This window comes from Vanellus vanellus (genome assembly GCF_965231255.1).
Source record: "Vanellus vanellus genome assembly, chromosome: 5".
Lineage (NCBI taxonomy): Eukaryota > Metazoa > Chordata > Aves > Charadriiformes > Charadriidae > Vanellus > Vanellus vanellus.
The window spans coordinates 37,411,131-37,437,500 of NC_138910.1; the positions used below are offsets into that span (position 1 = coordinate 37,411,131).

At 39.0% G+C, this 26,370-nt stretch overlaps 1 protein-coding gene across 2 annotated transcripts; it reads right to left on the reverse strand.

Annotated features, from left to right (window-relative positions):
• Positions 1-2,711: 2,711 nt before the first annotated feature.
• Positions 2,712-15,736, reverse strand: ZC3H15 (zinc finger CCCH-type containing 15). 2 transcript variants are annotated; one of them, XM_082484138.1, is made up of 11 exons: positions 15,538-15,736; positions 13,242-13,343; positions 10,762-10,873; positions 8,891-9,043; positions 7,746-7,837; positions 6,584-6,766; positions 5,752-5,898; positions 5,478-5,582; positions 5,110-5,236; positions 4,186-4,394; positions 2,712-2,741 (listed from the first exon to the last, which is right to left on the reverse strand). In XM_082484138.1, exons 1-10 carry the CDS (start codon positions 15,613-15,615, stop codon positions 4,201-4,203), a joined length of 1,293 nt encoding a protein of 430 aa, XP_082340264.1. In that variant the 5' UTR covers positions 15,616-15,736; the 3' UTR covers positions 2,712-2,741; positions 4,186-4,200. The 2 variants fall into 2 exon arrangements, with proteins under 2 accessions (XP_082340264.1, XP_082340263.1); XM_082484137.1 differs by lacking the exon at positions 2,712-2,741 and having other exon boundaries at positions 4,153-4,394.
• Positions 15,737-26,370: the final 10,634 nt, after the last annotated feature.

Below are 26,370 nucleotides of genomic sequence, written 5' to 3' on the forward strand. Positions count from 1 at the left end.
CGTACTTGTAAGAGAAAGTCATCACAGGCTACATCCAGTAGAAGAAATCTAGATTAGAAAGAGTTGGAAGCTACCTATGACAAGCACTCCTGAGAAGTACATGGATTCGTCCTTTTCTTACCTCTTTCTTCCCCATGTGTCTGATTTTTGGAGTGTGACAAATGGTCTCTCAGTCTGATGCAGTGCAGCTGCTGTTACTTTTTTTGCTGTTCCTCTGGTCTTCCCAGGTCTCATTTTTCCAATTCTCTTCCTATTTTTATTGATGTCATTCAGGGAGTATTTCTCCTGAGATACTTCAGGTGAATATATACGAGAGAGAGATTTGCATATGAGAGCAATCTCATTGTCTCAGCTTAGTGCTGTAATAATTTCACTGTGAGGGAAAGAGATCTAACTGTAAGATTTTTAGTCTAGTCACTTAATCACCCTATGGTTTCATTAAGTTATTCAAAAGCAGCACATAGAACAAGAATAATAAACACTGTTTATGAAACTTCCAAGTATGTTATTTGCAAGATATATAAGCTTACAAAATATTTAAGCCTGCATTGCTCATTATATTCAGTTAATTTTTATAAAGGGGCATAAACATTGCAAAATAAGTAGAAATTGGCATTCAGAATGTCTGAGATACTTTTTGGACATTTGTTATTCCACACTAAAGAACTGAAATGAGTATATTTTTTATGAATTTTTTCTTTCAATGTGTAGGTTCTTCCTGTACAATGTTTGCTAAATAAACACACAATCTATTATGACAATACTGAATTGCCAAGGAAAGTACCACTACTTCATCCAACGCCCCTTGATAAAAAGCAGTTGGGGAGCATTGTCCATTAAGAAATGGCAACATTTCCATTACAAACAACTAATAGATAGTCTAATATTTAAGGTCAGTCTTTAAGTTTAATTTTTCTCCAAGCTTTTCCCAGCCTTTATCAGCAGTGTTTATTATAAAACAGGCAGGGAGCTCTGAGTAACAAAACAGGGGTGAGCATAAGATTTACTCACACAGGTCTCAAAAAAAAAAAAATCCCAGGAGAATTTAAAGCTATCCAGTTGAAGCAGGTTTTCTGTGTGTCAGAAATGGGATTTTAACATACATCAAAATTAAAAGCAAACAGATACTCTACTCCTACAATAGCAAACACCAGGAAGGAAAGGCATGGGATTTCTGCATTGTTTTTTAAATTGATTTGGTCTACACAGGTCCACTAATAAAGGTGCTGTGAAGGCAGAGTGGTACACCAGCATATTTCCTCAAGAAACGTTAAATCCATAGCTACGCTACACTTCTCATATAGTACTCATTTAAGTTACGAGAAAAACAAGATGATACAAATGGTGGGGCAGGCTGCAACGGATAGGAATAAAATTTATTGCAGAGGTTTTTCTTCCCTGGCTTATGATCCTTCACAGCCTGACCTCAACCCAGGAAGTGTCTTGGATCGAGCCTTCTTACTCCTTTAACAGTGAAATACTGTATTTTGACCCATACAAACTGGATGGTCACTGAAGTAGAGATACTGCTATTTTAGGATTCAGATTCTATCTCATTTTTCTGCAAGTGACTCATTCAATTTACATCAGATTGATTTCGGGAAACCTGCATCAGTAGGAACAACTCAGTGGTAAATCACATTCAGGTGGACTCCATTCTATCACAGTGCTCATTTCCAAAATATTAATAATTAATCTACCTTAAGTAAGGCCTTTGCATTCATTTTTAATTGAGCATATATTGACTGAAACTCCCTATCAGCTGCAAATTTCAGCTTCTTTAGCTCACAAGATTGAGAACTTTTAGCAGGTTCTATTCAAGCCTATCTTCAAGCAGAAGGAACAGGAAGCAGCATATTGCTACTAATCCTTAAAAGTATGCCTGAATGCTATGCGAACAAACACCTCCTTAAAAGTAGTCACCCTGCTTTCATGGTTGGAAATCTAGACAGACCAACCAAGCCAAGAGGCTAGAACAAGTCCAGTCAGAAGCACCACAGTAAGTTGAGAGGCAAGAGTGAAAACTCAGAAAGGGATAGCAAACTATTGTTTCCTGACCACATGAAGTAATGTGTCAGTGACTACTGTCTATGAAAATAAGTTTTTCTTCAACTTACAGATATATAACATATTTAAATACTATGCAAGGCTACTGTCCTAATGTTTAAATACGCATTTACAAAGGAGTTATGCACCACAACTGAGCCCTCAGACCCAAAAGAGCGCACACGCACTCTCTCTCTGCCCATCTCAGTGTTTTATTACCTGAAATTAGTATGAGTTACCCTATCGTTCCTTCACTGTAAAATGCAAATAAACAACATTGACACAATTGTGGCAAAGATTTAACCTACTTAGATCAGTGAATCAGATCAGTAGTATAGAAATCAGTATTATATACAATATACCAGCCTCTAAGACACAAAATATAGAAAGCCATTTTTCATCCTCAATAATGATTAAATTACTTTTATTCCAATTTAAAATATACAACTGTGAAAAATTATGCATCATACATTCAAATATGAATTGCATTCTTAAGTGTCCTGATATCCAGGTATCCTATTGCTGGCCAGTATAATACAATAATCTGCCAACAATCTGCCAACGCTATTTATGGCCATAGGAGAAAAATCTCCATAAATAAATATTTATATCTGATATTGCAGCTTTTCCTTAAACACTTACATTTAGAAGTCAATTTCAGTAGGCCTCTTTCTCCCAAACACTGCTTCTTGTTCCTATAGGAGAAAACAAATTCCAAAGATCCCAAAAAGGGCAAAAAATGTCTAAGTCAGCTATTTTAGAAATAGCATTCAAGATACAAGCGTCAATTTTGCAGTGTTGGAACTAACTATTAAAGCTAATATTACCACCCAAAAGCAGTTCGAGAAAGCTCACTTATCTTAATGGTCTTTAAGTAGTAATTGAAAAGCTTTAGAAAAATCAATACAAACAGTATAATTAGTCCAGCAATGCTGTTGCAGATACTATTAGGAGTATGGCAAGGAGGCATAACCTACAGCCCCCTTGAAAAAGCACCGCTACTGAGAAATCTTTATGGCAGGCATTCAATGAATTTTAAAAGGACAGGTTGACTTTATTTAAGCCTGACAGTAAGTGCCCCCTGCAGGATACACAACGCAGGGTACAATACTGCTCCGCTTTGAGGCGACTTACTACTGCTTAACTTCATTGTTTATAGAACACCAAAGATATGACAGGCATTTTTCAGACTGTAACATCCCTGCTCTGCAGAGCTTGAAGTTGTCATTAATATACAAAACGCAGTAGGGAAAGAACGAGACTCAAATTGCAACAAGTGATGTATAGCATGTATTAAATCAGTTAACAGATGGGCAGGAGACAAGAACAGTAGGGAAATATGTCAACTGCTGGATTTTATGCTACATGAAGTGTAGACAAAAAATTGTGATTGCAGTTAGCCCTAATTTAACTGAAGCCAACATCATCACTTCTGTATCGGGACTGGAGAGAAAAATGTTTATCACTGTATTAGAAAGTGAAGTTATAAACAGTTTGGTATGCTGTCCTAACTTAACAGAGAAAAATCAACACAGATATTTTAAAGTTAATAGTTTTTATTTACAGTTTTGTTGGCAAAAGGAGGTGGGAAAGTTTAAAACATTTTAAACAGAGGGCACCATATTGTACTGTATGACGTATCAGTTCACAATCTGAATCTTCAGTATCCAGCTGATCAAATAAAGCTAATCACCACTTAAAGAAGCATAATCTGCATCAGCTCCATTAGAGAACACTGCCTAAAAACACTTCAGGCAGTTTCTAAATCAACACAATCACTAATAAAAATGCAGTTCTGGTGAAGAATGTATACTTAGATTTTTTTTTTTTATACTGTACCTGGTATCAAATTGCCCACTTCACTTGCATACTGGCAAAGCAGTTACACTTCCTACTTTTAACTGAAAGTTACAATCTAATTTTCTGCAAATTCATCTGTCAGGTAATTTTGACCTACTCTGAATATTTTACTGTGAGCATAGTCGAGATTGGAGTAGATGAGATTGAAGAAAAAATATTCCTATGATGTGCCCATCAGAATCAGCTGGATAACCATAAACATCCTGTTTAAGAATTCTATTCAAAAAGGAGAAAAAGTGTAGTCAGTTTTCACTTTGTCACATAGATTTAATTCCTCACTTGAGATTTTTTAATTCATTCTTCTAAATCAAGAGTGTTTAGTTCTTCTTCTAGTTCATCCAAGTCCTCTCCAGTAAAAAGATTTTCATCAACTGGAACTGCATCAATTACTCCATTTTCCAACTCCCCATCTCCATCATTATCTTCCTCTAAATCATTTTGCTCACTGCTGTTTATATCACCACCAGAAGCTTCACTTAATTTATTATCTGAAAAGAAAAATAATTCTTACACGTTTCAGTGTCACAAGTCACTAATTCACAATCCCACTAAACAGGCTTTAAAGTTTTGAAACTATAAAGAAGTTACTTTATTTGAAATTTATGTGGACTTATATTGGTTAAATTGCATGTACCTGATTATATGAAGGTTGGAATCATCACTTAAAACAGACTGAAAAGAACTCAAACTCCCAACTCCTCAAACTCCTGTTTTCATAACTGTGTCAAACTTAATTAGCTACTCGTACTCAATGTCTGCACTTAGAAGACTCAGGGTCTTAAATATTAGGTTATGCCTTTCACAAGCACACCAAGATCAAGACTTTGCCCTAAGAAATTATGAGCTAACTTAAAGGTAGCTAGAAAATATGAAGAAAAGCTTGGCTTTTTGTCGATATCATTCATCCAGTCATTTATTAAATCTGAAGACAAGGGAAACTGCTAAGACATATCTTAAGGATTTATTTGAAGTGGCCATAAATGCTACCTTTTATTTAAACTTGAATTTAAGAAATTAAGCGCATAGCATTTAGTAAAAGCTTTTTCTTTATTAACTACATGTATCATTGACAGTAATTTGACTCCCCCACCCTTTTTAAACAAATACTTATTTTCAGCAGATCAGTAATTCATTTCTATCAACCTTTTGGGAAGCTCTTAACAATTTAAAGCCGTATTAATGATACCTAAACAATGGACTTACCGTCTTTTTCTATTGAACTGTATGTGCTGAATCGCTCAGGACTAGCCACAGTAATACCAGTCTCATCTACAGCCTTTGGGACATACAGGTTCAAATCTACATCATTTATGCACACAGGATCTTCCATCTGAAAAATAAACCAAGATGCTCTGCATGAATTACTTTTTACAGAAATTAGAATTTCTGCAGGATTCCTACAAATTTTTTTTTAATTTTCCTTTTGTCAAAATTTTGGTGTCAAGATATACTTTGTGGTGGTGTTAAATTAAGAATCAAGCTTATTAATTGCACTGTAAGATCTCTCAAATTAGAAGTTTTCAAACCTGAATGTAACTTGAAATATTATCCAAGATAATACTGTTCTTTACCTCATCATCTTCTCCCGTTCCTTGAATATAATGGGTGTCATCTGCTTCTTCATCATCTGCATCAACCAGCTCTGGTCGAAACTCAAATACTTCACGTCCACTAATCTATTCACGTAAAAAGAAATCTTAATTTATCACTTGATAGAATTTATACCGCTGTAAAAAAAAAAAAAAAAAAAGAAAAAAAAGAAAAAGCAATTCCAGGCCAGCTACCTTATTTCAAAAACTTATTGACTCTTTCTTCTTACATTAAGAATTGGAGTGTAGAACATACCACCAATGCTTTGCCAGCTTTAAAATCTGCTTTCCTCCTCTCCATGTCTTGCTCAGCCTTATCAATTTTTTCTTGTCTTTTTCTTCTCTTCCATGCAATAAAACACTCTAGAGTAATTTTGGTAACATTTGGTCCTAAGGCAGCACGCTGTCAAGCAAAGAGACTGATTAATGACAGAAATTGTTTCCAAAGGCTATAACAAGTTAGAGATGTAATTACTCTTTCCTAGAAACTAATTGAAAACATTTATTTCTAATTCTTTCTTCACTCTCACCACTATTAGACATGCACCATCAAGTTAAAGTTTGACTCTACACACGATTTTCCAGTTACTGACATGAGTTGACACGGAAGTTAACCTGAAAAGTGGAGGAAGAAACCAGCAACAATATCCCAGGTTTTCATCAAATTGACACTGCCAGGCAATGGTGACAGAAATACACAGAGCAACAATGTAATGCCTTCAGAAGGCTCTGTTCTCTTGCTGTTGCTTCCTCATTACAGAGTTATATGAGAACTAAGGAGGCAGTGAGCTGAGGATGTGAAAGGCCCATAGAAGCAGTTGTAGGAGATAAAGGAAAAATAGCAGTAAGAAATAAAAGCCTCCTAGAAAAAGATTAGCAACACCTGCACTAAGTATGCAAATATAGTTTAATCTATTCACTAGGTAATAGTTTCTAAACAAAAACATGAATCAAATGCTACACCATAGCTCATACAGCTATAAAAACATTTTATATTTTTTAATTATTAATTAGGAAAATATTTACAGCTGTCTCTTCAGAGTAACAAAAACAAATACCACCAAAAGGTACCTGTCTGACAACTTTACCTCTTTTTCTATTAGGTCTTCTAAAGAAATTTCATCTTGCTTTTCTTCCTTCTTCTTATCTTTTTTTAACACAAAACCTGGAGGGAGAGCATGACGATACATGCAGTTGTCTCCTCCACCTGGACAGACCCAAAACCATCCGTATTTGTTGTTTTCAATAGCATCAAGGAAGTATTTGCAGACCTGTATAAAACAACAGTTGTTAGCGCTGCATTCTCTATTTATTCCCAGCAATTTACACTACATGTATAGCTACTACATGTTGGAAGTACAGTAATTCAAAGCCAGTTGTGCTCAAAACTGAAGAAACGTGAAATGCCTTGCTACTAAAAAAGCAAACAAAAGAAGTGCAACGAATTATCTAGAACTCATGTAGTCAAAAGCTTTTTTCCCTTAATATAATCCCAATTGAAAAAAGACAGGATGACTCAGAAGACCAGCAACTACCATAAACCCAGTTGCACACGTAAAACAGCAACATCGGTATAGTTCTAATCAAAATAAATAGAATCTGCCTTAGATGTTAAGCCTTCCAGCTCATGAACTTGAGGTAGAGATGCCCTTCTGGAACTTGCAACAAGTAATTCATAGTCCACACTTAGCCAAATTATCAAATTATCAATAGAATATTTAATAATTTGGTATTGAAAACAAGGTGAAATAGTTCTGAAGAATGAAAGAGGGATTAAGATACTATACCATTTAGTGCACAAACTAAAGAACATTCTTGAAGTCAGAGGTCAGGAACTACAAATGATTCTCAATTGGTAAATTTCAACTCACAGGAGAAAATTTAAATTTATACACTTATATGCCACGCAGTACATAAATAAGCCAATATATATGGCAGTTGCTGGAAATGACAGAACTCATCACAATACTTGAATCTTCGAAGCAAGTAGGATGCATTAGATTACAGATTCCTTTAGCATTTCTATTTTGAAAGCACTTCATCTACTATCCATTTGTATTTTACATGAGAAAATGACTGAAACAGCTTTGGGGTAGGGCGTTTTTTGTTTGTATTTTAACACATTACTAGGAATACTACTCAGAATACTGTTATAATATTCCATGCAAAATCTTTAGATAATTAGAAACATATCTAATACCGGTCTGCAGTTAATTCTCTCTACTACAGCGAAATAAAAAAAGGACATACTATTTGGGTTTTGGGTTTTTTCTTTTCCGCCTCACCATGCTTCTTGTTCACCACTTCTTCCAGCTTCTTCTCATCCCAGTTATCCATTGTATCTACAAAAAGACAAAAGATGGTTTCACAAAAATATTCAAATACTAAACAATGCTATTGTGTTGCTTTTCTCCCTAATAACAGTTTTAACACGCAATTCTTACGTTTTAGTTAATTTACAGTACGGAAAATAAATTCAGGCTTTTATAATAAAGTTTTCAAACTCTTCTATGCTGATCACAAGACAATTTCCTCAAAAGCCTTAGAAATTTAGATTTTGACATGCATGAAGTGTTTTTCAGTTAAAGACTAAAAAAATGTGTGGTTGCATCTGTATGCTACTGAGCGTGGACAAGGGAAAAGAAGGAAGGTTACTGAATAAAAGAGAAGGTTGGAGGCTAATATCCAGAAATACACATATTATAACTTTAGGATCAAAGAGATAATCCCAAATTTTCTGTGTTAAACTTAAAAGAAGGAAGATCACCAATGGTAACAGTAGTACTGAATCTACGGGATCCTGTCATATTCATTTAGGACAACACAGGCTAAAATTCAAATAATGACATAGATGTGATGAGTTGTGGAAAAACAAAAGAAATTATTTTGACTATGAAATCTCTAACCCCTGTTAACTAAAAGTAAAATTGAGTACTTTGCCAACAAGTGATTTGGGGAAAGAAAATAAAGTCACAGCAAAAAATTCCAAAGTATCCTGAATTGTAGAACTGTGCACATTTGGGCAAACACTAGTAATAGTTCTGGAAGGCAACTATGGGTGCTCATTACACTCCCTCCTTTTGTACTTCAGTTTTACAGAACTTTGAAGAAACTAGCAACTATAATACAGACCAAATACTGTATGACATAATACCTTACATAGCAGAATTCAAAAACCACCATCCAACACTTCTCTTTCTAAAGAAGGTCTAAAGAATACTTGTGAGCACACTTTTTAAAGCAAGTTTCACTGTTGTTCATATTTTTGAACATAGTGGTATGGATTGCTTTGGTCATTGACCAGGCTCTTCAGGATCATAACCACAACGCAAGATGACTCAATCTTAAAAATCCAGTTTCAGAATAGTTTAGTAGTTTTTCTAAAATTTTTGTACCTTTTTCAAGGTCTTCATCTCTTGCATCAATGTAGACACTTCTTTTTTCACACTTCCTTTCCAAAGACAAATCATGAGAAAACTTGCACTTGTCTCCTTTCGTGCATTGTCCTTGCTTGAAGAAAGCACAAACTACAGATTTGGGGTCAGCACCTGAATGAAGAAAGTTTTTATATTTTAATACTATTTTTAAGCAAAAGCTATATATTAAAAGTTCTGAGAACAATGTCTAGGATCATACAATCTGTAGGATCTCTGGAGATCTGTTTTTAACAATGAAAGTTATTTAATGTATGTGGTCATCACAAGTAAATACTTCATGCCCCGAACATGTCATATTTCCTTTGTATAGTATGATATTTGCATTAAGTATCAAAGCTGGCACTTGACTATTTAAATAAATATGGATAGCAGTGTGCCTGAGTGAATTATTAATTCATAATACACACAAGACAGTCTGTGGAACTTCTTCCCTACGCAATAAGCCATTTTTGCCTCTAATGTACAGTAAAGCATCTTCTGGATGGCCACCTTTCCTTAATAAGTCAACAACACACCAGAATAAATTTTAATAATATAACCTGCACTCATTCAGACCACATTCTTTAATAATAAGATGGCTGCTCATAGTCTCCAAAATAAGCAACTGTTATAGTATGAACTACTCAATCAACCAAACTGCAGTTTAAGTAAATATCATACCACTAAAGGGATTATTAGGAAGTGAGAAAAGAAATGAAAACAGGTGGAAATGTATTTATGAGACAACTAAATTAGAAATGCTTTACTTGTAATACTCATTAAGTGCTCACGTAGATTTCAACTCAGGTTTTTTCACTTGCTGATTTTAATCTTGGTGCTAGTCACCAGTGACTAGAGGATGTACAGCAACGCTCATTTAAAATCTTAACAAAAAAAATCTAGTTTTTAAACACTGAGTGGATTCCTAGAAGAACTTCAGATGATATAGCTCTCCTTGTTGGCAATCTCAATAGAACAGCAAAGCTTTAATTAGGACAACATTAGACTTCTGAAAGTAGCTCTTGCTTAAAGTTATTTATTTGGAGAAAGCTCACCACTGCAGATCATAGCAGCAACAAAGGCCAGTTTTCTGTTTAAGTGCCACAGTGAACAAATACCAGGTTTGCTTTAAAAGACGTACATGGAAATCACACTTGTTTAGTCAAAAATTATTGCCTATAATTCATTAGTTCCAGAATATTAATAAAGCAAAGAGTTGATTAGTTCATTCCTAAAAGTATCATTTTTTTTTTCCTCCCACATGGTAGCCAGTTGTAGAGTTTCCCTGAAGTATCAAATACGCTTGAACATACATTTCATCACAAAACTAGTTTGTTCAATAACCAAGTTCAAATAAGATCACACTTCCGAAGTCAGCTCCTACTGTCAACTGTGAGGTGGGACAGAAGTGGACAATTTTTACTGTTCTGATTTGAATACAAGTTTTCTGTGAAGACGACAGTTATCATATTATACTCTTTGTAATACCTGGATGTTCATGCTTTCCTGGGGAGACAGGCTGCTTTAAACAAATACTATCACACATAAAAAAATAATCATGCCACTCATCCAGAAGCACCTAATTAATGAAACCGAGTACAGCAAAGTATCTATAGCTGCCCTGTCATTATCAATGTAGCTTTTGATATTCTAATGATCTAGTAACCCCAGATAACCTCCAAAAAAAAAATGTCAAATCATTACTGACAAACTACTTGGTACACTAGATAGAGAAGGAAACAGACATCTGCTTTATTGAAAAAATGAGTTGTCATTTTTTAAGGGTTATTCATATATCTACTTCAGGAAAAATAAGAGAACATAAAGAAAGAGTATTCAGTTTCTCATACCTTTGCTAATTTTCTGTGCAGCAACCACAGGCTTGAAGAGTTCATTTAATTCTTGTAATTCCTTTTTCTTATCTTCTTTTTTTAATTTCTTCTCACTTTCTGTTTGAGCAGCCTATAATGACCCCAAATTTGAAGTTATTAATATATAATTAAAATGACATTACTCACTTCACAGGCACTGTACATTGAAATAGCAAATAATTTTAAATTAGTTTATAAGGGGAGGAGGGAAAGAACCTGTGACTTCTGAATTTCTCAGAATTCCTACCCTTGCATGAATAGCCAGTGCCATCTAGTGGTACTGACCTTTCAAAGAGAAGAGATTTCAAATGCAATTTGTCAGAAATGCGAGATCCTAGTAGGCACCATTAGGTAACACAGTTACCTCTATTCCACCTTTACAGGCTAGGAGATCAAGTGAAGAGAATGAGGAGAGGAAAAGTTAATTGCTCTTTCAGTGACACATTAGTAGTGCAAATAGTCAATGCAATTACTTCAAGATCTGTGCAAAAAGCTTCTCTATCTTTAGTCCTCTACATGCTGCTTTGTTCTTTTTCTTCACGTATACCAGTAGCACTTCCAGGAAATCTGTCTGTAGAAGTTAGGAACTGCTTTTAGAACACTTTTTTGTTTGAATTTATATCAGTTCATTGATAATCAGCGGTTCATAAGACAAGAACATTCATTTTATAGGTAACTAGGGGCCAAGGACTGAAAAACAAGCTCACCTAAGAAAAGAAAAGTTTGTGTATTAATTAAAAAAAAACAACTCTGGGACTCTGCCTTATCCTTTTAGGATAAGCCAGAAAAGGCTTGTATCTATACCAGAGCAGTAGAGAGGGAACAAGACAGATGAAAGAGAACACGTGATAAACATTAGATGATCTGATTCTTATCCTTCAGGGAAGCTAGTGAGACTACCACCACTATACAAATATGTGGGGTACTTTACTGGTAGAATACAGTGCAATATTAAAAAAGGGCCTTTGTTCATATGGTGAATTTGGCAATAAAATGCCAAATTGTTTTAAAAGGCAATTTATTAATTTGGTCCACATACAGAACACTCAATTTTGATACTGAATTCCACAAATCCTATTTTATATAGCAGGCAGACCCACATATGTCAACTACAAAAAGCAGTACTGTAGGAATACTTCTGTTTCACCCTAGGGCTCCAAAAGCATGAAGATGAAGCTTGCCTTTTTTTCTAACTAAAGAAAAAGCCTTGACGGCATTTCCCTTTGTATCTCAGGACACAACGATAATTGCTTTAAAGTGTTCTTCCTTTTTCAGGGACAACCCTAACTGAAAACCATTATTACTGGTTAAGAAAGGCATAATCAGGTCTAAAAATTACTTTTTGACATCCATCAGTCAATAGCTAAAAGCATCTGAGAAAAATTATTTTAGGTTGTCTAATTTACATACTGGTATTCCATTAAACGCTACAGATTCAGGGATTCCATACGCAAATTTCAGAACTGTTTGAGTAACACCAATGTTTTTGAAGTGACATCAAGCAATCCTTTCCACTACAAGAACTTGTTAGATCTAATGACCCAAGTATCAACTTTACCTTTAAAGTTGTATTTGACATTTGTTAGTTCATCCTTATGTTATGCAAGGAATTTAACATTAATTATGACATCATGAATTTAGCTGACGCAAACGTAATATTCTACAGGCTTATTCATAGAACAGGAAGCTACATAAATACTTAGCAACTGGCTTCCCTAGAACTGTAGGAATAAGAGCTCTGGCTCACTTCCATCATAAAAGTATTTCAATGAAATTTGTGCTTTCTGACCAAGTGTAATCGGGATATTGTATCTCAACCCCATCAAGTTTTACTTCATCATACAAAAGAGCAGAGTAATAGACAGTGACTCAAAATTTCAGTTTCTTTGACCACTTCACCAGATTTCCATACATACAACATGGAAGTATTATAATAAATATGTCCATAAGTAGAACCAGCAGCATACATGGGCTTACACTTTTTTTATTTTCCCCCAATTCCAATTTTAATATTAGTAACAACTACTCTTAGTTTTAATGATTCACTATTTCTTAGATTAGGTGGGAATTAGAGGGAGGGGGGAAAAAAAAAAAAAAAAAAAAAAAAAAAAAAAAAAAAGAAGAGAAAGAATATAGAACCAAAGGTTCCTGACAGCCAGTTTCTACAATTTACTTTCAGGTATACCTTAAACTCTATTATGTTACTATTAGAATACTGTGTAAGAAACACAGACCCTTATTAATTGATTTTGAGTTTAGGGTTTTTTAGGGGTTTTGGTACATAATTCTCAGCTAGAAAAGCCTTGCAAGAATATTATCTAGTTAAATCTGTGCTAGTCACAATACATTAGGCAAGTAACATCAACTTTTTTCTACTTCAACATTACGTCACAACCTATATGTACAGTAAAAGACAATTTCATTATGCATTGGGAAAACATTACAGATTAAATGCTTACCTGACGTGGATTTTGCTGACCAAATTTAACCTGGTGAGTCACAGCCTTGATAAATTTTTGTTGTTTTGCACCTTTTTTATTCTTTAGGCCAAATGTTTTGTCCTAAATCAAGAGATAAATACAGCCAAATTTATTGAAACTGTCCAACAGTCAGAACAAGTTTGCTGCTTTTGTGAGAGCTATTGCTTGTGTCCAAATATTTATGGGAGCATATACACACAGTGTTTTCAAACTTCTCAAGAGAAAAGGACAAGATGTTTTTGGTGACTACCCAAGCAACGTCTGAGGAAAATATGAAGACTGAATAGCCATAAATACTGCTTTTTTCCCCCTACCTACCCGAAATCACTTATTACTTTTCTAAGTATTCATATATAAATGTTATATACCTATGTTATGCAGGCAAATACTGCTGCATGTAACATATTACTTTTTATTTGCAAGAATTTTAAGCTTTTCATTTTTCAACTGTACTAATTTGAAGTCTTTCCCCATGCCAAATCCAGACAGGTGTTTATACTTCCTAAATTTCACTAAAAGTAGGTTCTGTTTACTGCCTGAACCAATTCTTCCTCTACATCTCCAGTTTTACTGTTAGAGGCAGGTTTCTATAGCAAACCTATTAAAAATTCCATTACAAAAAGATAGCTCACTTTCACACAAGTATCTGAAGCATAAGTTATTTTTTGTAACTGAAATACCTACATTAAAAACGTGTGCGTGCCTTTGATTCGATACCTTTTTTTCCTTCCAGGAACAAGTAACAGATGTTCATCCATTGATAATACCTCAGTTTAAACATACTTTTGGAAACACTAACAACACAAAAATATATTATAAAAGAATTATAGAAGAAACAGTTCCAAATTTCCAGAGTTGCCCTGTTTTCATTTACAATGTATCCCCCACCAACAGCAGCTAGTCCTCTGTTACTTTATGCTAATCTGAAAAGTCTGTAATTTCTTAAAATAACTAGTTGGGAAAGAAAATAGATCATTCACGCACTTGACTTCTGTGGCAAATGCCACATGGAATATATAATCTCCGCATACTTGAATTATGTAATAAATGATTGTTAATAATCAATGCAAGTTTTTCCCCTTTCAGCTGCACATTTTTGTAATAAAAAGCAGAATTTTCCTATGTAGCTGGATTCAGCAAGAACATCAGAAACTGAAGCCAGCAGAGAGAGAACAACCAGTCTAACCTAACAAAGAACACAGAAACAATATTCTGTGGTGATAGATTTAAAAGAACACTTGCACTACACAGACATTCTGCTTAGAAAAGCTGAGCAGCTACTAACTTCCTTGCCAACAGATGTAGGCAAACATTTAATTTTCTATAAGCACTCTCTCTTTGTACTCTCAACATAGCTTTTTTTAGGATAGTTATGCAAATCTTCCACTATACAAAAAAAACTGCTGGAGGTGTGTGGGTTTTTTAAATCTGGTTTTACCATGGAATTGAATATCAGGAGTTTAAATAGAATATGATGTATAACTGATTAATCTTCAAATTATTTTGTATTCCATTTCTATGAACAATTTACTAAACTGTTATTCCAAGAAATGCCTCTTTGGCCACACAGGTCAAACGGTACAAAAAAAAAAAAATCCCCCAAATAAATCACACAAGTGTTTTAAACTGAGTGAGAAATGCAAACCTACACCTCAGAGAGTCGGACTCCGAAAATTCAGGAACACACAGAAAGAGAGAAGGGAAAGGGGGGAGGGGGGGGCGCGGGGGAAGGAAGAGCACTCCTGTCACATCATGTTCAGCCCAAAGACAGCTCTGGGCAGAAAATACCCAGACTGAAAACCTCAGTCCAAGAAGCACAGCGGCGACCAGCACAACTTAAAGGGTGACAGTCAGTGATTTGACAGATCTGGGCAGCGCTGGGATCGCCAAGGGAACCCGGAACGGTGCTTCTGGGCTGGGTTACGGCACCGACAAGGTGTGCGTGCGCATACCCCTCGCCTTTTTTTAAAGTTTTCGGTTTTATGACCATTCCCTTGGCGGCTTCAGCTGAGGAGGCGGCCTGCGGGCCTGGCTGCCCCGCGGGCCATGACGGCGGGCTCTCAGAGAGGCCGGCTACCACCGGCAGCCGCGTCCCTGCCCCCGCAGCTGGTGGGGGCGGCAGAGGGGGGCGCAGGGAGAGAGCTGCCCGCGTCCCAAGGGGAACAGCAGGAAGCAGCAGGCCCCAGCAAGGGCAGGGAGAAGGCCGCGGCGGCAGAGCCGCTCGCCCGGCGTCGGCCGCGGTCCCCTGGGCCCGGTCGGGCCCTGCTCGCCTCACCTCGATGATCTTCTCCTTCTTCTTCTGGTCCGCCTTCTTGCTGCCCCCCGCCGGCTGCTGCTGCTTCTTGGGGGGCATGGCGGGGAGGGCGGAGCGGCCTCGGCTCTCGCTCGGGGGCTCTCAGGGCCGCGGGCGGGGCGGGGCGGTACGGAACGGCGCCGCCGCCGCCGGGGAGGCGCAACGGGTCCCGCTCGCGAGGCCGGCAGCCGCGGGGCAGGCTGGGAAGGCAGCGCGGGGCGCGCCGCGCGTTACAAGCTGGGAAGCGCGCGAGGCCCCAATTATCTCCCGGCAGGCAGCGCGCGGCGGGGCGACGGCCGGGCGCTTCGTCTGACGTCACGGGGAGGGGGGCAGCCCGGGCGGCGGGGCCGGGGCGGGGGCCGGCGGTGGGCGGGGCTCGCGGGCGTGTCCCGTGCTTCGGCGGGCGGGGAAGGATTTCAGCCGGGAGGGATGGTGGCTCCTGTGACTCGTCTGGCACCGGGAGAGGCGCCTTTTGGTGGTCAGGGAGTGGTTCCCCAGCGGGAGCTGTGGCCGGTTCCCCTCACGAGCCGGTGGCTAGGTGGAGCTGCGCTTATCACCACCGCCTTCAGAGACGGTCACCTGCCAGCGAGCCCGGTGTCAAGTCATAGAATCGTTTTGGTTGGAAGAGACTTTTAAGATCATCCAGTTCAACCATTAAGCGAGCACTGCCAAGCTACAAGTAAACTATGTCCCTCAGCTCCACATCTACATGTCTTTTAAATACCTCCAGCGATGGTGACTCTACCACTTCCCTGGGCAGCCTGTATCAATGATTGACAACCCTCTCAGTGAAAAAATCTTTCCTAATATCCAATCTAAATGTCCCCTGGTGCAACTTGAGGCCATTTCCTCTTGTCCTATTGCCTGTTACTTGGGAGAAGAGACCAACCCCCACCTCACTACAACCTCCTGTCAGGTAGTTGTAGAGAGCAATAAGGTCTCCCCTCAGCCTCCTCTTCTCCAGGCTAAACAACCCCAGTTCCCTCAGCCGCTGCTCATAAGACTTGTTCTCCAGACCCCTCACCAGCTTTGTTGTCCTTCTCTGGACACACTCCAACACCTCAATGTCTTTCTTGTAGTGAGGGGCCCAAAACTGAACGCAGTTTTCGAGGAGGGGCCTCACCAATGCCAACTACAGGGGGACAATCACCTCCCTAGTCCTGCTGGCCACACTATTTCTGACACAAGCCAGGATGCTATTGGCGCCTTGGCCACCTGGGCACACTGCTGGCTCATATTCAGCCAGCTGTCAACCACCACCTCCAGGTCCTTTTCTGCTGGGCAGCTTTCCAGCCACTCTTCCTCAAGCCTGTAGCGCTGCATGGACTTGCTGCCACAAAAATAGCTTAAGCACTGTCAGTCCTTCTAGGCAGCCCACCCGTACCTGTGCCGGCTCCAAGGAAGCAATCCAGAAGGCAGCAAGAAGTTTAATCGCTGCCTCCGCATGTGGTGAACAGCCTGCTGGCAGACTTGTGAGCAGCTGGATGTAGGACAACAAGAAGCACCCACCATAGTGCTGTTTGTCTTCAGAGAGCACCTGAGTGCTGAATCACTCTTGGCCCATATGGGATATGTATTTTATGGAGGGAGTGGGGATAGGTTAGGTGATAGCGCATTTGTGCACATATGTGGTTGTATTTTTTGCTGCAATCTCTTTGCCAGAGGAGAGAAAGCAACTGCTGTATGAGGACGCATGACAAATTGCTGCTTACTAACAGCCATGATTTCCTTATAATCAGCTGCAAGATAGCATCCTAGAGAACCCACAAGCTAGACAATCAAATGTCAGGGAGGAAAAGAGACTCTCCCATGCTACTTCAACCATCAAGTAATAAGTATATCTGAAGTCAGCTGCTTGCATGATCATCTTTTTTTTTTTTTCCCCTTCTGAGTTCCACCTGACAAATGCATCTTTCTCTAAAGACTGCCTCCAAAAAGAAATTATAGTGCAAAACTCTTGATTCTATATTTGGTGCACTGACACACACTCACGAGGGACTAATGGAAGAGCATTTGGTACTGCAAATTGCTCAGATGTTTGAACATTAGCTACCTGCTGCCCAGGGGAACACCGCTAAATAAACCATTCCTCCTAAATAAGCGGGCTTTCTACGTGCAGAAGGGATGCTCCACTTTATGAGAAGTGGGTCAGGTTTGAGTGTGTGAAACAATGGTAGTCTGCTTGAGGGAAGATAAGCTTTCCATTTATCCTCTTCATTTTCTTTCAAAAAGCCAAGATTGGGTTTGGGTTCCACCAAGAGTGGGACAAACCTCTCTGTAGAAAGGGTGAAACAATCCCAAATTGACTTCAAATGCCCAAGTAGGATCATGGTCTGGTACATAAATCCCATTGAGTTTCTTAGCCTTGACATGCACTGTTGCTTTCTCATGCTGTGGCTTTCATGCACGTTCGCTGACCATGTCACAAGTGTAATTTTTACTTTGGTTTCATGAGATGGGCTTTCATAGTTCTTTCCTTCCCACACATGGAAGAGTTTATGCAACAGGAAGAAATGCAAAACTTGACTACTGTTTGCACTGTTTGAGTGGTACCTGTTTCATCTAGAATGAGTAGAAAAAAATGCTTTGAAAAAAAAGTGGAATGTATAGGGGGACATATCCAGATTTGCCAACTTTTGATTTTTGAAAAAAGTTCCAATATCAAAATATTAGTTGCTGATAACAGATTTTAAGGTCTGTTTCAGCCACTACAGCAGAAATTTAATTTTGAGTAAGTGCCTAAGTCTTGCTATGATGTAGTTTCATACTTTGTACAGTAAGTAAAGACTTTTCTGTTCCTCACCAAGTTTAGTAATTTCAGATAAAATCTGTGTCCAAAAATATTTTAATAACAAGGCATATTTTTAAAATAATGTCATAGATCACAGGTAAGAAAACACGCTGTTCTGTAAGGGAAGAGCAAGCTGTTCTTTCAAAGACTTTAAGCACCCCCAGATCCACAACACAAAAGATCCAAGTAGTACAATAAATTATCTTAATTTTCAGAGTGCTTAACTAAATAACCGTACCAGGCATTTGTTACACATCACTACTTGTATACTCAAAAAATGATTGACTATTTTGGTTCTACATAGTCTGCATAATACAGGAGAACAATTTCAGAGTTTAAGATCAGAATTACAAAGAAGCATGAGGCAATAGAAGGCCTAAGAGGCTAATGGATTAACATGCATACTTTATTACATTGAGTAAGATTTGTAATAACTAATGATTTCTCAATCCATTAGAAAGTATATAGCAGCACAGAACAGTTGAGACCTACCCCAAGAGGAATTCAGTCTAGAAATGGATGTTTTTTGTTTGAGCTATTGGGACAACTTGCTGCCTTAAGTCAGTCAAGCTCCCACTAATGTCTTTGTGATTCCACTGTACCAGGAGCCAGGCCATAACGTTTTCCTGTTCCGCGAAATGTATTGACTTTGCAGCAAGATTCATTGTATCTTCCAACTTAAAGGAAAAATTATTCCCATTTTGTTTTCTCCTCTCATTGCGATCTGAAAGCAGTAGCGGAAATGAAGATTACCGTAAGTATTTTATTTGATACAGATTATAAAAGCCTGCTTTGTGGTCTGAGTACATTCAACCATTCATTTAATTAGTTCATGTCCTTCATTTTTGCAAGTTCACATGATGAATTTTGTAATTTAACCACTTGTTCAGCTAACAAATAATTAAGCCAGTTTTGAGACTCAGAATCAAAGAGAAAAACCCCAAAACTTAACATTCATTTAGGCCCAATTCTGTACTAACATATATAGAACTGCCATAAATTTTGGGGAGAGTTCCTTCTTAGCAGAGGCTGCAGTTCCCTATATGCCTGACTAGTTCTTCAGATAAACGTGAAAGACAGAAAGAACTTCTTCTTGCCAGTGATATCTGGTAGATTGGGACCTGAATGTCTGAAAAATGCTATTTACTAAATATTGGGGAGAAAAAAAGAAGTATAAATTTACCTAAAATATATTGTAGGAACCAATCACATCCCGAATTTTCAGTGCTGAGCAGGCTAATCAATCTTTGTTGAGGTTGTACTTCTTTAAAAAACACATAATTAAAAGATTTATCCATCTAAGCCTGAAGAACAGCATTTTATTTCTAGTTCCTAGAAATTTATGCAACTTGGTTCTAGTTTACATCCAGCATTAGATTTAGAACTACCTGAGGCTAGAATTATGAGCAAATGCAAGTCAGAACTATCTACAATATTTCATTTAAAAAATTGCAAATAACAATAGAAATGTCAGGCTTAAAATAACTCAGGCTTCTTGATTTTTTCCACTTTTTTTGCCATACCTTAAAAATTATGATCATTACTGTAGCTTTTATTAACATTAATTGCTTTATGAATAACAACTGAATAGTTAACTTCAAGGTGGTTATGGGTAGTCCAAGAGCCCATTGTACTTTACTAACTATTCTGGTTTCACTGTTATGCACGCATCTCCCACAATTAAAAAAAATAAATTAAGTTTAATACATTGTACTGTTCTTTCCACAGAAATAAAAATCTAGCTATGTATTTCTGATAAATGAGGAAGTTAAATGTGTATGAACTTGAACTTACAAAAGCACAGCCAAAGAAATGTAGTTTGCATCCCAATCAGAATGAGAAGCAGTCTTCAGGTCCTTCTTTCTCAGTCAGAAACCTACTGTAGAGTTGTAACTTTTACACACCTGAGTATTTCTTTTGCATTTAAATAATCCAGCCCCCAGCGAGGACACTCATTTTGTCCTTTTCATCTCCTCAGCCACCTGTTTTCACAGCATTTGTACTAAACCAGCATTTTAAGCCTATATTCCTCTGACAGACTTTCTTGAAACTGAGTAATAGGTTCAAAGCTTTTAGAAAAAAAAAAAACTGAGAATGACAACACAAATGTTGTTTCTTCTCCTTTCAAGAGCACATGCCCTCCCCCAAACATAGCCTAAACAGGAACAGCAACCTGTTTAAGTCACCCCACCACATCTTTCCTTAAGCCATACCTGCCTCCAGTGGAGTGATTTATTAGATAAAACCTAACTTAATTGCTTAAGTCAGCTGGACATGTTCTGGCTAATGATGAGAGCCACCTGGATAACATAACCTATCAGCTCATATCCTGAGGGAAATGCAGGGTATATATAGTGTTCCTGAGGGACTATTAAGCAGTTTGTAATCCCTGCTAGGAATTTAGTGAAAAGTGAGTATTGTTATGAACTTCTGCATATTAATTTATGCATAGTAATGGCAAAAGCCAGCATGGATTCACTAAGGGCAAATTGTGCTTGACAGTCCTGGTTGCCTTCTACAACAAGTAACCTGCTTGGTTGATGAGGGGGTGAGAAGGGGACATTTTCTACCTGGGTTTCTACAAAGCTTTCAGTAAGGTTCACCACAGCCTCCTCCTAGAGAAACTGATGTGTTGCACTCTAGACAAGTGGTCCATGTGGTGGTTGGGGAACTAGTTCATAGGCTGCACCCAGAGGGTGGTGGTCAATAGCTCCTTTTCAAACTGGCAACCTGTCACAAGTGAGGTCCCCCAGGGATGGATACTGGACCCAATAGTGTTTAATATCTTTGTAAGTGAACTGGATGATGGGATCAAGTGTACTGTGATGATGTTCACTGATGACACTGAACTGAGTGCAGAAGTGGACACTTTGGAAGGGAGAGCCACCTGCAGGACCACTAATTCCAATTTTGTGTGGAATTACACAGCTGATTACAGACATTCATTTAGACAAGAGGTTGAGGGGAAAGACAGAATTAGAGGCCCGAGAGGTAGTTGAGATCAACAGGTGTCTCACTTCTTGCAGGCCTGTTCTTAAATCCTATTACTTAACAAGAACATGGACTTTCATTTTCCCCACAGCAAAATTCTGAGAAATTGCAGTCAGGACATAAAAGAACATCTTGTTATGCTGAAGTGTTGGACCATTACAATGATTTTTTTGCTTCCCACTATACAAAAAACGATGTGGTCAGGCTGTAGAGGGTCCGGAGAAGGGCCACCAAGATAATCAAAGGACTGGGAAACCTGCCATAGGAGGAAAGGCTCAGAGAACTGAGTTGGTTCAGCCTGGAGAAAATAAGGCTTAGTGGAGACTTCATTACCATGTTCCAGTATTTAAAGGGTGGCTACAAAGAAGATGGAGACAAGTTACAAGTTGGTTACAAGGATTCACGTGGAAAAGACGAGGGGTAATGGGTACAAGTTGCTCCTGGGGAGATTCTGACTGGACACAAGAGGAAAATGTTTCACAACGAGAACAAACAGCCATTGGAATAATCTCCCCAGGGAAGTGGCGGATTACCCAACATTGGATGCTTTTAAGATTCAGCTGGACAGGGTACTGGTCCATCCTGTCTAGACTGTGCTTTTGCCAAGAAAGGTTGGATCAGATGATGCTAGAGGTCACTTCCAACCCGGTATTCTATGGTTCTGTGATTTAATCTCTTTTTGTTTATGGGGAAGTCTGAGGAGAGGCCGGGATGGACTTACACGAGCCCAGGCTGAAGGGTGTATGGAGGTGTTACGTAAGTGGGACTGCTTACAATGGGTCAACTATGACGTCTTCCTGTGACCTCACTGATCAGGAGACAGGTCTAGTTATATTTGGGAGCGACAGGCTCATTGCTGAGTGCGGCTCCAGGGGTGCAAAGGAAGGCCTGAGGAGGCCCTTCAGGCACAAAGTGTCTTGGCAGGAGCACCTGGCCCAGAGGAGCCCCTTTGGCAAACAGGGCTTCGGCAGTGGGTGAGTTATTGTATCCTGTAACCAAACAATAATTTAAAACTCCTAACTCTGCTTTCCATCTTTTTTCCCTTTAAAATGTGGACTGCTTCTACCAGCAAGGTTAGAGATTTCTCCTGAAATGGGTTCCCAGATCCTAGGTACCATCTTTTCCATTTCAGGAGAAAGAGGGAAAGGGAAGAAAGCAGAGAGCTGCCAATAGTTTCTTAACGTTATCTCGAAACAAGAAGATGGTATGACAAATGGGGCAAGTCACACCCTAGTGAGGTTAGTGGAACAAATTACGGACATGGTCAAAACCCATCCTAACACACCTCTGGGGTGTTAGACTTGGCTGAATTTAAAATAACATACTGTGTAGAGAAAGATCTGTGCTCAGCGTAGAGCAGCCCTCCCTGTGAGGGGGTGCAGAGCCTGAGGAGGCAGTGTGGCTGCCAAGCCGTTAGTCAGGGTGAACCTGTAAGCGTATGTGCGCCATTTTGCTGCACCTTTGTCCTTGTTCACTTGCATTTGATGTCCTGCATGTCCCGGAAGAGGGGAATTTTGTTTTCTCTGGGGCCAGGCTACTGCCACAGGATCACTGGATATGGAGGTTGATATCCTGGTGAGGGTGAGATGTTGCAGAGCCCGGAGAGAAATGCTGTAGAAGGTTCTCCTCAGGGAAGGCCCCTCCACTGGTTCCTCTGAGGGAAACTGGCTTACAGCTACTGTATCGCACAATTAGGCGTGTAAAAACAAACAACCCAAGACAAAGATACGAATCATCTGATTCTTCATGACAAATAATTTTAATCTGTGCTTACAACATTTGTTTTTTATGCTAGAATAACACCTTTTGTGTGGAAGTACACAGCTGATTACAGACATTCATTTAGACAAGAGGTTGAGGGGAAAGACAGAATTAGAGGCCCGAGAGGTAGTTGAGATCAACAGGTGTCTCACTTCTTGCAAGCCTGTTCTTAAATCCTATTACTTGACAAGAACATGGACTTTTTGATTTTCCCCACAGCGAAATTCTGAGAAATTGGAGTCAGGACATAAAAGAACATCTTGTTATGCTGCAGTGTTGGACCATTACAATGATTTCTTTGCTTCCCACTATACAAAAAACAATGTGGTCAGGCTGTAGAGGGTCCAGAGAAGGGCCACCAAGATAATCAAAGGACTGGGAAACCTGCCATAGGAGGAAAGGCTCAGAGAACTGAGTTGGTTCAGCCTGGAGAAAATAAGGCTTAGTGGAGACTTCATTACCATGTTCCAGTATTTAAAGGGTGGCTACAAAGAAGATGGAGACAAGTTACAAGTTAGTTACAAGGATTCACGTGGAAAAGACGAGGGGTAATGGGTACAAGTTGCTCCTGGGGAGATTCTGACTGAACACAAGAGGAAAATGTTTCACAACGAGAACAAACAGCCATTGGAATAATCTCCCCAGGGAAGTGGCGGATTACCCAACATTGGATGCTTTTAAGATTCAGCTGGACAGGGTACTGGTCCATCCTGTCTAGACTGTGCTTTTGCCAAGAAAGGTTGGATCAGATGATGCTAGAGGTCACTTCCAACCCAGTATTCTATGATTCTGTGATTTAATCTCTTTTTGTTTATGGGGAAGTCTGAGGAGAGGCCGGGATGGACTTACACGAGCCCAGGCTGAAGGGTGTATGGAGGTGTTACGTAAGTGGGACTGCTTACCCGTGTTAGTGAGGTAACAATGGGTCAACTATGACGTCTTCCTGTGACCTCACTGATCAGGAGACAGGTCTAGTTATATTTGGGAGCGACAGGCTCATTGCTGAGTGCGGCTCCAGGGGTGCAAAGGAAGGCCTGAGGAGGCCCTTCAGGCACAAAGTGTCTTGGCAGGAGCACCTGGCCCAGAGGAGCCCCTTTGGCAAACAGGGCTTCGGCAGTGGGTGAGTTATTGTATCCTGTAACCAAACAATAATTTAAAACTCCTAACTCTGCTTTCCATCTTTTTTCCCTTTAAAATGTGGACTGCTTCTACCAGCAAGGTTAGAGATTTCTCCTGAAATGGGTTCCCAGATCCTAGGTACCATCTTTTCCATTTCAGGAGAAAGAGGGAAAGGGAAGAAAGCAGAGAGCTGCCAATAGTTTCTTAACGTTATCTCGAAACAAGAAGATGGTATGACAAATGGGGCAAGTCACACCCTAGTGAGGTTAGTGGAACAAATTACGGACATGGTCAAAACCCATCCTAACGCACCTCTGGGGTGTTAGACTTGGCTGAATTTAAAATAACATACTGTGTAGAGAAAGATCTGTGCTCAGCGTAGAGCAGCCCTCCCTGTGAAGGGGTGCAGAGCCTGAGGAGGCAGTGTGGCTGCCAAGCCGTTAGTCAGGGTGAACCTGTAAGCGTATGTGCGCCATTTTGCTGCACCTTTGTCCTTGTTCACTTGCATTTGATGTCCTGCATGTCCCGGAAGAGGGGAATTTTGTTTTCTCTGGGGCCAGGCTACTGCCACAGGATCACTGGATATGGAGGTTGATATCCTGGTGAGGGTGAGATGTTGCAGAGCCCGGAGAGAAATGCTGTAGAAGCAGCCTGTAAACGGTTCTCCTCAGGGAAGGCCCCTCCACTGGTTCCTCTGAGGGAAACTGGCTTACAGCTACTGTATCGCACAATTAGGCGTGTAAAAACAAACAACCCAAGACAAAGATACGAATCATCTGATTCTTCATGACAAATAATTTTAATCTGTGCTTACAACATTTGTTTTTTATGCTAGAATAACACCTTTTGTGTGGAAGTACACAGCTGATTACAGACATTCATTTAGACAAGAGGTTGAGGGGAAAGACAGAATTAGAGGCCCGAGAGGTAGTTGAGATCAACAGGTGTCTCACTTCTTGCAAGCCTGTTCTTAAATCCTATTACTTGACAAGAACATGGACTTTTTGATTTTCCCCACAGCGAAATTCTGAGAAATTGGAGTCAGGACATAAAAGAACATCTTGTTATGCTGCAGTGTTGGACTATTACAATGAGCCATACATGTTAGAATACCTTCCTTCCTTCATTGTTAGGCCAATATTATTTTTACTGCAACAGCAGATAACCAAAGAGTGTATCTATCAAAAATAGTGTTATAGAAATAAATTGTTTTCATGGTATATTGCACTTTATAAATGACATTTCAAGTACTTAAATGACAATTTTTTTCTGAAATAATTTCTTAGCTTTTTTGGAGGTGGAAACAAAGTAGAAGTATTCTTTTAGTTGGAATGAAGTCCTGTAAAAAAGGTGGTGCTCGGTATAGACAAGTTTGACTTTGATGGAGAGCACGTTCCAGGCTAGGATGTACTATAATATTAACTTTTGTTATTTTTGCTTCATTTCTGAAACATGCTCATTTTAAGAGTCTCAAAACAACAAATACTTAAGATATAGCATTTGTATAAATATAGATGTTTAGTATTATATCTATCATTGTGTGCAATCATCTGGTTTGGTTCATTAAGCCATGCTAGAAATGAAAAGTCTATAAATGCACTGTCTTTAAGTACGCTTAAATAAGTAGTATTATTTTTTTCTCCCAAATATTACGTCTGATGTGCCTTCTTCACATCAAATGAGCTCTGGTTTTCTTCACTGAATTTCCCTATTGGAAAGTTTTGTGATGACGTGTCAGTTCTGTAGTTAAGCCTGAACCTAGATCACTGTAGGAAGAAGTTATTCCCTAGTTAACCAGGATTCATTTTAGGAAGGTGTAATCTCACAGTAGTAATACTTATTGCTTTATTAAGCAAAATGCTGTTGGAAACAACATGTATTGCTACCCGAGCAATAGAATTATTATTATGTCTACAAACAGCCATTTCTCAGAGACACAATTGCTGGAGCTAATTCAAGGGAGGACATGTGGGAGAAATAAATTCACTGTTAGTAACCTACAGTTAGGCTAACTTATGCTGATTATGAACTCACAGTTAAGTTTCTTCCTTAATACACAGAGTTACTTCATTTGAAGGGGTTTGTAAACAGATTTGCATCTCCTGGGGTTTACTTTGTACTGTCCATTTCTCAGTATGGGCTCTTGTAAATAC